The sequence below is a fragment of the Scyliorhinus canicula genome, chromosome 19 (assembly GCF_902713615.1).
Source record: "Scyliorhinus canicula chromosome 19, sScyCan1.1, whole genome shotgun sequence".
Taxonomy (NCBI): domain Eukaryota; kingdom Metazoa; phylum Chordata; class Chondrichthyes; order Carcharhiniformes; family Scyliorhinidae; genus Scyliorhinus; species Scyliorhinus canicula.
Window position 1 is genome coordinate 50949160 of NC_052164.1, and position 10872 is coordinate 50960031.

Consider the following 10872-nt stretch of genomic DNA (forward strand, 5'->3'; position numbering starts at 1 on the left):
AGTGACTTACGCATTTTGGAGTGACCTTCATTCATGATAGGTGCTTAATAAATGTCTTTTTCTGCAGTTAAAGAAAGTCTTGAACCCATGACTTCTAATACAGAGTCAAGTGTGCTATCCACTGAGGAGCAATTGGCAGAAGCTGAGTAATAAGTATTTATGCTGCATTATCTTTGTCTCCGTGCAGTATTGTGCGTAACAACCTATTTAGTTACCAGGCAACTCCTGGACATTTATGGAATCAGAACAAAGGACTAACAAGGCAAGGGAGTACACAATAAACGGTAGGACACCAGGAAGTGCAGAGGGGCCTTGGGATGCATGTCCAAAACCCCCTGAAGGCAGCAGGACAGGTAGGTAAGGGGCTTAAGAAGGCATATGGGCTACTTGCATTTATTAGCCGAGCATAGAATATAAGAGCAGGGAGGTTATAATGGAACTGTATAAAACATTTGTTATGCCACAGCTGGAGTATCGTGTGCAGTTCTGGTCACCACACTATAGGAAGGATGTGATTGCACTAGAAATGGTGCAGAGGAGATTCAGTGATGAAGATGGGCTGGGGTTGTTTTTCTTAGAGCAGAGAAGGCTGAGGGGGGACCTCATCAAGGTGTACAAAAAGGTGGGCAGCACGGTAGCACAGTGATTAACACTGTTGCTTCACAGCGCCAGGATCCCAGGTTTGAACCCCGGCTTGGGTCACTGTCTGTGCAGAGTCTGCACGTTCTCCCTGTGTCTGCGTGGGTTTCCTCCAGATGCTCCGGTTTCCCCTCTCAAGTCTCAAGACATGCTGTGAGGTGGATTGGACATTCTGAATTCTCCCTGTGTACACAAACAGGTGCCAGAATGTGGCAACAAGGGGCTTTTCACACTAACTTCATTGCAGTGTTAATATAAGCCTATTTGTGACAATAAAGATTATTATTATTAAAATTATGAGGGATATAGATAGGGTAGGGGCCCAGCCCAATGAACCTGTGTAGTCTCGAATCATTTCATCGAAAATGATTGGTCTGCACATTTGGTCAGCTTTCTTTGATATTGTTTCTTGTACGATGTCTTGGCGGATTGGTAGATTCTCATCACGAGATCCGAGGACTGGCAGTCAGCCAGGAGGAAGTGGTATGCCGGCTATTTTTAGGATGGAATTTTCCAATTTCACATGTTCCAGTCCTGAGAGTATAGTAAAGATAAAGACAAACCTAGCAGGGAAATGGACACAGTGCCAAATGATTTTGTTATTCCAAGTGACATTTAATATGTTGGTGTTTTTGCTACATTATTTAAAGGAATTTTCCACTTGGTAAAGAACACTGGCCCAGTGTTCTAACACATCAGGCCAGTTCCCCTCCTGTCCTGCACAGATACTAACTACTTTTTTGTGTGTTCACTTATGTCTGGTTGACTGTGGGACTAGACTTTTTAAAAAGGTTAATGGCAGGTCTGTATTTACAGTCAGGTTGCCTTGCTGGACATGGACTTCCAGCTAGCATTGTGCATGTGACAATGCAATGATCCATTGTTGTCAGATTGATCTATCTTCCGATTTAGATCCCAATTGGTTTGTCGGGGACTGCCAGAATTCCCGACGGCTGTAAGTGGCAGGTTGAAATCTCAGAGTGGCTGCGGTGTCCTTGAAACATTGTGGCAGATATTAATTTTAAGGCATTCATCACATACTATTATTTTCCCACATTGAATGAATTTGCCTGGAGGTTTCCAGTGGTTGGAGTGACAGGCTGGCTGGGAGCAGTAGGTTAATAATAATCTTTATTTGTGTCAAAGTAGGCTTACATTAAAGCTGTAATTAAGTTACTGTGAAAAGCCCCTAGTCGCCAGACTTCAGTGTCTGTTCAGGTACACTGATGTGGAGATGCTGGCGTTGGACTGGGGTGAGCACAGTAAGAAGTCTTACAGCTCCAGGTTAAAGTCCAACAGGTTTGATTCAAACACGAGCTTTCGGAGCGCAGCTCCTTCCTCAGGTGAATGGCGAGGTAAGGGGTAGCCCCTTACCTCGCCATTCACCTGAGGAAGGAGCTGCGCTCCGAAAGCTCGTGTTTGAATCAAACCTGTTGGACTTTAACCTGGTGTTGTAAGACTTCTTGTCCAATTCCGTTAACAAGCACGCATTTCGAGACTTGTGGGAGGAAACCGGAGTACCCTGAGGAAACCACGCACAGATAGTGACCAAGCCGGGAATTGAACCCGAGTCCCTGGCGCTGTGAAGCACTGTGCTACCGTTTTGCCCATAATTCAAGGCTAGCGCTAAGTTTGGGATAATAATAATCACTTATTGTCACAAGTAGGCTTCAATCAAGTTACTCTGAAAAGCCCCTAGACGCCACATTCCAGCGCCTGTTTGGGGAGGCCGGTACAGGAATTGAACCCGCACTGCTGGTCTTGTTCTGCATTACAAGCCATCTGTTTAGTCCACTATGCTAAACCAGCCCCTTACTGTGCTAAACCAGCCCCTTACCAGGAGAGTTGTAGTCAGTAGGGGCAGTTGATTGGACTTGTGGACTGGGCATGGTTGGTTGATTGGGCCTCAGGCAGATTGATCAGTTAGAAGCTGGGCAGTTGGTCAGAGGCAGTTTGGTGCTGCAGAAAATAAATAACTACAGGCTGAGGTTGTTTGATTATTTGCGGTTGTTGAGGCTCTGATATTTTTCCCAATTCTGGCGAAAGGTCATCGACCTGAAACATTAACACTTTCTAAATCCACAGAAGTTGCCTGACCTGCTGAGTATTCCCAGCATTTTGTGATTTTATTTCTTCCTTTAGGTGGTGCTTTCTTTATTAAGAACTTTGTTGATTTTGACTTGATTACAATTTGCTGTTTTGTTTGCCTTTCTTTAGGAGTCTGGGCTGTACGGTGGTAGAGATGCTCACAGAGAAACCTCCCTGGGCCGAGTATGAAGCTATGGCGGCCATTTTCAAAATTGCCACTCAGCCAACAAACCCCCAGCTCCCATCTTACATTTCCGATCACTGCAGGGACTTCCTGAAGAAAATATTTGTGGATGCAAAGCAAAGACCATCAGCAGAGGAACTGTTTAGAAACCCGTTTGTCCAGATCCCTCACTGATGGAGGTAGTTGGTGTTGAAGCTGGGACTAGTTTTTTTAATAGTTTCTTTTTAAACTGTCCAAAGGTTATCATGCCGTGTTCCATTCAGTCGGTATACTCAGTCACACCAGTCGCAACATGAGTATCTGTACCCTGAGGCAGCAGTTTAGTCTTATGGTATAGTGAATGGTGAAGAATAGCCTGACAACTACGTGATTCCTGGTGCATCTACAGACACCACCACCACACTCTTCAGCAGAAGGTCTCATCTCAGTGCTGTGTGCCATCAGCCGGACAGAGCGTTTCAACAGAGTGTGGAATGTCTCATTAAAACCTCTAGTAGTTACACAGAACTAGAGATTTACAATCATTATGCAAAATATGATAGACTCTCAAACAAAGTGAAAGTAAAGCAGCTTTTCTGAGGAATAGATATATCTAATATATATTGAACTTGGGAGTAGCTTGTCATCTTTCCGTCCAGCTATCTCCATCTACTTTCATGCACATTGTAGGCATCGCTTTGTCCCAGGAGCCAAGCTTAAGGTATTCTTGTGAGATCTGGGCTTCAAAGGGCTGCTGGAAACCCACCTCCCCTGTTTCTGTCAAACTTGTGCTTCAATCAGGAGTAACATTTTTATTATATATATATGTGTGTGTGCATAATATATATACACATGTATATGTAATATATACCAAAGTATGAATCATTTTTTTCTCATTTACCCAACCTTGAATGTCCTACTTGGTATTACCAGATCCATATTATGGCAAACTGTCATATGGTTATCTTATTCAGTGTCTGTTAACTGGTTGGAATCTGCAGATTTCAGCAATCGCCAAAATTAATCTACTTTTAGCAAGGTGGGCCGGTCTCCACAGCTGGAGGAAGACCCTTGTTACCCTTCTGTTTAAAGGTGCTAGTTCTCACAACTGAAACAAATAGGTGTACTCTCCCATTTGCACTCTGCGCCTTTGGGTTTGTTATATCTAAAAAGTAGTTAATTTAATGCAAGTTTCTTATTTGCTGCATGTTACGATGTTCCGCCAGTAATTTCTTCAGTTCAGCAGAGTGATGACACTGAAATTAACTCTAAGATCCTGTGTGGGACAACTCCATAATAGTGAGCCTCATTCAGAATTGCCTTTCCATGTGGCGTTGAGGCACAGCATTTTAGTCGATTAGGTTTTGGCATTTCTTTGGTATCAGCAGCTAGCAATGGGCAATACACCTTTGTGCAATCGAATTAGAATTACAGTTTTGCATTGAGACTGTACCACAGCTCAGCTGATCACACAGTACCCATGAAATCACCAAAACAACACTCTACAATGTTCTCCAATCTCGCAGGCGTTCTGGATCTTCCATGATGGTGACTGGTTATTGCCCCACCCATACTTTCAGTCAGAGCTGCTGCACTCCTCCTTGTGTGCTGGAGCAAAGTACTTTACATTGGCACTTGCTGCAATACTTGAGTAAAGTATTTGTTCATGGCAAGAATCACTGCTTTGCACACCTAATATGCTGTAATGGGTGCCTGATCTCTGTCTGTTGCTAGCACATTCTCACTGTCATCATTTGACGCTGTTGATGACGGCCAGCTAAAAGCAAAACACTACTGGCAATTTAGGTGAAGTATTTGAGTGGAAAGGAGCGGGAACCACGATGACTGATGTTGCTCATTGTGGTTTTACGCTTTCCATTTAACATGGCAATTACACCAGGGCAAAATCTAGTTTTACCAGAGGTTGGCGACCATTAGTTTTTTTTTAAACATTTTGTTTCCACCAATTTGTTTAAACTAATTCTATGAATGGTTGTCACTCCTATCCCCTACCAAAAAATATCCTAAACATGCATGACCCTTCAAACGCAGACAATCCCAAGTATCCTCAAAATGATTGCAGTGGAGATATTGCCCATTGCTTGAACACAGTTCTACAATTCAGTTGAAGAACAAAGGGACAGAGAACTCTCTCCCACTTTCTGTATATGATTCAATGCCAACTACTTTCAGCTGTGTGAAGATGCACTTTCTTGAATGTATTTTGTACTGAACTTATTTTTTAACTTCCTCTTTGCTGATGTTATTTATGCCTCTTTATACTTTTATTTTATTTTTTTATTTATATGAGAGATGCTATTTGATGGTTTTATATATATATATATATTTATATATAAGACTTGAGACTGTTGCATAAATCTAATGCAAATATGGTGCCTTTAAGGAAAAGCAGCTGGTTTTGCAGGAGTTGGCGGGAGACTTTGAATTCTGTTCTGTGCTGCCCAGTATATTGTGCGGTGATGGATGTCAGCCTTCTTTATTTTCACCAGAGGGGATGTAATGTGAGCATTAGTAGCCATAGAAAATGTTTCTGGTAGGCTTGAACAAATTGCAAGGCCTGCCAGAGCAGCGTGAACCTGCTGTCAAAATGTGGCTTACTTGGAAACCATTGTGCCAGAAGTATGAAAACAAGTGATACACAGATACCAGAGAAGTTCTTTATCGAGAGATAGATAGAAGCCTTTCATATCTACGGAATGCCGCCTATCGATGGATCAATTTAAGATGAAGGCTGGTCTTAATGTAATTGTTGTAAACAGCACAGGGGCAGCTCACCTTTTGGTTTTCTTTTCGACTGGTTATACAACTCCCTCTCTATCTGTTTCATTTTGTGACGGGTCCTTCTGTCACCATACCCTCACATTCTGAAATTCTCTTCCTAACCCACTCCCCTTTAATATATCTCTCCCCACCTTCACAAAACTCTCAAAGCCTGCATTCAACAGCACCTTTGATCACTGTGTTCTCTTTTCCTACTCTTTTTTTTTTTTTTCTCCTTTCTTCATCCCCACTCCCTCATTAAATCTACCAGCGGGTATTTCACGTCAATGAAGATACCCTCTAAGTGCAACGTTTAGACTAATTGTAGTTAAATACTGAATCAGGTGGCAGGGATGGAATGGAAGAGTGTATCATGGCACTCTGTTCACTGTACCTCCCCATAGAATAACAAAAGCCACTGTTTCCAGTTCTTGAGTTAATAAAAGAGATTGGGATTGTTTCTGATATATCTGGGTTTTTGAACAGTCTTGAGGATTGTGTTCTTTGTAATGGTCAACAGCAGTTGGCAGGAAGGGGGAATTGATTTATTCCTGGCACTGGGCAGCACAGAATGTCTGTACAAAGTCTTCAATCATGTACGATTGGCAGGGAGCCCCCTGTCAGACCCAGAGAAGTGCTAAAGGCTTGCAGTGCAGAGCCACTCCAATAGATTGTTTTTTAAATAAAGCCAAATCATTTTTTCATATTTTTAATGAGGGAAAATACATTTATACAGATTTTTTTTGTTTCAGATAACTATTTTTCAGAGTACTTGAATGTTTTCTTTGAAATGAAAGGCAGCCAAGATTGGCCTACTATCCTTTAACCTGTTGGTTCCAGTTCCTCTCTGGTATAAGTGTGTTTTCATCTGTATTAAGCGAGCAATTTGTTCAACGGTCCTAGCACTTCCTTCATTTGGACTATAGAAGCTGCCTCTGAGGGGGTCTAATGAATGGCAATTCCCAAGTTCAAACATGACCTGCAACCTTCGAACCGTCTCACTGCATGGGGTCCAGCAACCACTAAACCATCGTGATCATCTGGCCAAACCTTGTCGACTCCACCTGATTTATTACTATTCCAGAGGCATCACAAGTTACAGATGGACGGGTCACAGGTTCAAGACATATTGTAAAAATATTGGTCTGTGGGCCAGAGTTTAAGGACATTTGTTAATGCTGGGCTACCTAACGTTTTCCTATTTGGACCTTTGCCTCCCCCCTCTCCGACCGCCTCCCCACCAACTCTCCTCCCCAACCCCCCCACCCCCACTTCACCCATGAAGACAAGAAATGGAAGCATAATGATGACACTAGAAACTGTTCAGATGGTGTTGCAGCATCGGAGTCAGATTTTCATCCCTTTTTTATTCTAAGCCTCAGTTAGTCTTGGACAGTTGCTAAATGCAGCATTTGTTGATCATGCAGCCAAAAACGTCCGAGAGGTGAACCTGCTGAAGGACTGTTTTGCTATTTCTATCGATGGTGCAGTGCACTAGAGCATTCGCCTGGGGGAGGTCCAGCATCTGCAATTTCACATCAATTGAATGTCAATGGAATTGAGCTGGGCAAGCCACTTCCACATGGACTTTGGTGAATGGGGCTGAATCACCTCTAATCTCTTGCACGCCTATCTTAACAAAGACTGGCAAGAAATGGATGAGGGACATCAAACCTTCCCTCAAGGCCAGGGAACCAACGAGGGAAACGAAATATAAATGCTAACCTCAAGATATGTGGAAACATTCACATCTCAATAATCTAAACATCAATGCCAAGTGTTGAATGATTGCAAATGTAAGGAGATCATGTGTCTTCATAGGCCCATTTATGTCTGACGGTTGTATGAATGTCTTAGTACCAAAAGTGCCCTGGTCTCCATAGAGTAGTAGAAGGAATAGCAGGAGGTGTAGTGTACACTATCACACCCTGTAAGCTAATGCCCAAATATACAGTCATGTTGCCAAAGACATTATTACATTGAGCCTGGAAAATTTTGAATCATGTTGTGTGTCCTTTCCTGCCGACAGTGGCCCCAACACATACCAAACGGGAGAATGGGTGAGGCACTCTACTCCCGAACACTTATTGAAAGTGCTGACCTCTCACTGATGAAGGTTGATACTGGTTTGAGTGCACCATCCTCCCAGATGTCTTCTAGATAGCCTGTGAGAAATGTCTGGACATGACAGTCCAGGCCAAGATCCGAAGCATTCAGGTTGTTTCGGAATGACTACCCAAGTGTGAATCCCCACCTGAAACTGAATTTTTTTTCAACAGAACACCCTGAGTATGCTTGTGTGATTAGGTTGCTTTGTAGGAAATGGATAGGAGAGAAACAACTCCCAAAATGTGCCACAGTTCTGGTGCACTTCAGTCACTCCAGAATATTTCTCTGTATTAAGTGTTAAAAGTGTCGGCGCACATTTTAGCATCTTTGTAAAAGCTTTTTACTGCTTCCCAGAGTGGAAAAGTTGAGTGTTGTACAACTTGGGGACATTAGCTCCACAATGCGCTATGTTCAAACAACTTGCATCTGGGTTGCAGAAATGAAAAAATTAACACTGTCAAATACCTATTTAATACTATTCACAAATGTTACAAACTGAGTATTGTTTGTCAGAAAGAGATCCTTTGCATATTGCAGACTCCCAGGCTGGAGAAAGATTGCCATAGTTTGACACTTTGGTGTATATAATTTTATATTTGTTTTGCAGAATATATGCTTGTACAGTCCTATATATTTGTACTATGAAGTGACACAATGCAGTGAAGTGCTGCAGCTTTTATGGTCTAGACTCTCGGCCTCTTACTGGCTGAAGGAATCATTGCAGTCATGCAGGCGATAATACAGTTTGTGGGTCATTTGACTAGTGTCCTCTTCCATTGGGGTGGGTAGGTTGTGTACTTCTCTCCTGTCACAATGGGGGTTCGAGCATTCTGAGAGCATTTGTCCTTTTCACTGTTTGAGTGGGGAGCACAAATTGCAAAACTGAAAAAAAAGGAAACCCCAATCGCTCACATTTTTACGGCTCCTTAGCTGTTGCCTCTATGTCTTTAAAGAGGTCTACGCAATAGGTAGCAGCAATTTCAGTCACCAGCCAGTTGTGAAATATCCCTGCTGTACCCACATACAATCCTACCTCAGCTTTCTACCGCATGCCCACCCCAACGCAATGTCACATTTTGAGTTGATGCAACATGAGCTGGAAAGAGGCAAGTGAGAACACTGCATTTGGAGAAGGTTCATTAGTGTGTGGTAGGTAACCCAAACTTGCAGCAAAGTACAGCTTAATCCATAAAACAGTGAGTGTGTGACATGGAGCAGTGTTCGGCTTTCCATCTGCATTGTTAACACCATAAGGTGTTGCTTTTCTGGGTTATTTACAGGAACAACTCCTCAAACCAGCCGAGTCTCATTCCTCCCATTCCATCTCCTCCTCGCCACTGTTCCCTAGAATTAAATGTTACCTATTCCAATCAGGAGCAAGATAACTTTCAGTGCAAAGCTATTTCAAAGCGGCAATTAACCAATCATGTGTTCGTCCCCTTGGATTCAAATTGTCACCAAATTGTCATTTTATCCACTCCCAGATTAAAGTTGGGTTCAACATTTGTACATATATAACTACTAGGGCAGGTGACCAGTAAGTGCTACAGGTCAAGGCCAGTCTGAGTGTGCCAAGCAAATGAAATTGCCATTTGCACAGCTCACCTGCATTTTTAAGTGACTTTCAGAACTGACATCTCTCTCTCTTTCCCCCCCCCCCCCCCCCCCCCCCCACTCACTCACCCCACTCAGTCAGACATTGAGAATTAGGTGACAGAAGTCTGCAGAGAGCCCAAGGTTACCACCCTGTGGAACACGCTACAGTAGAAGCACCAGCAGAAGTCTCAATCTGTAGGTATGCACTTTGTCAAAGGGAGCTTGGCCTCATGCAGGTCTCATTGAGTGTGCATCTTCCCTTTTGTACTATTCCTACAGTGTGGACCGCAAATCAAACCATTTTATACTTTATTTTCCTCCAACATAACTCCCAAAAGGAACTGCCCAGTTACATTGCAGCTAGCCAGTAGGAAAAAAGCTGTACCCAGTGTTATGTGGACCAGCGATATTTTAAACAGGAGATGCTTGAGGAAAACAAAATACCAGAAAATGTCAGACCCACACCAGATGGCTTTCGGCTTCTGAAAGAGGAAAGCCGGAGATCCTTTATTAGAATCTGAGGAAGGGTTAGACAATCAGATCGACGGTTTCCACTCTGAGGCATTAACCCAATGGACTGAGGGCAGGTTTTTTTTTTACAACAGACTCCCCAAATCACTAACACTGAACTGCCAGAAATGATTGCAGACAGGTTGGTAGGACCTCAACTGTAGCCACACTGCATTGTGCAAGTTGAGGTGAAAATGGAGAGCGATAACTCCAATTTGGGAAATGTCATGTTTTGAAGTATTTGATGTATTTTGTAAGTATGACTCACATTACAGCAAATGTATGTTTGATACTTTTTTTAAAATTGCTTTCTGCGTACTAATATATGCACTACATACACTAATGCAGTTTATTTTGATAAGCTCTTTCATTCAACATTTAAATGACTGTATAAATTTAACAGTATTCTGTATTGGTGTAATATAGTTTTTAATGTTCTATTCCCTGATTGCAGTATTTTATACGATTGTTTATTGATGCTTGTATGTAGCACTCCATATGTTTTTAAAAGTTTTACAAATATAGGAAAAAAAGATAAAAACATAAGATATCCTGTTGTCCTTGTTTGTCTATGGAGTGTTTTTGCACTGTAGCTTTCTTTTTCTCTTTCCTTGTACAATGGCACTCCTAATGGGTCATTTCCAGACCTGTTGTGCAGAGTGCGCATCAAGCTGAGGATTCAGTGATATGTTCTCTTGCAGCAAGAAAAGGCAATAGAATTTTATTAGGAAGCCGAGTTCTCTCAGCTTTCATACAGCCCCTCTGCGGCCCATCTAATTAATGCTCTCTTGGAAAAGCAGTGACCCATTGTAACGTTGGTCAATTCACTGCACACCAATCAACTTCTCAGTTTTGCATTTTATGGAAATCTGTAAATCCGATCTGAATGGAGCATTGTCCTTTCCACCTCTGAAATCTTGGTTCAGGTAAGATGAACATTTGCTGTCCACTCACCATGTGAAATGAGTTTCAACTGGGTTCCTTGT

General features: G+C 42.5%; 1 protein-coding gene across 1 annotated transcript in view; it reads left to right on the forward strand.

Annotated features, from left to right (window-relative positions):
• The window catches only part of map3k3 (mitogen-activated protein kinase kinase kinase 3), a 194056-nt gene extending 183613 nt beyond the window's left edge, over window positions 1-10443 (forward strand). The window contains exon 17 of the mRNA XM_038778658.1: window positions 2857-10443. Within this exon, the coding sequence (XP_038634586.1) occupies window positions 2857-3085 (229 nt within the window). The 3' untranslated portion in view covers window positions 3086-10443. The remainder of the gene's footprint in view (window positions 1-2856) is intronic.
• The last annotated feature ends 429 nt before the right edge of the window (window positions 10444-10872 follow it).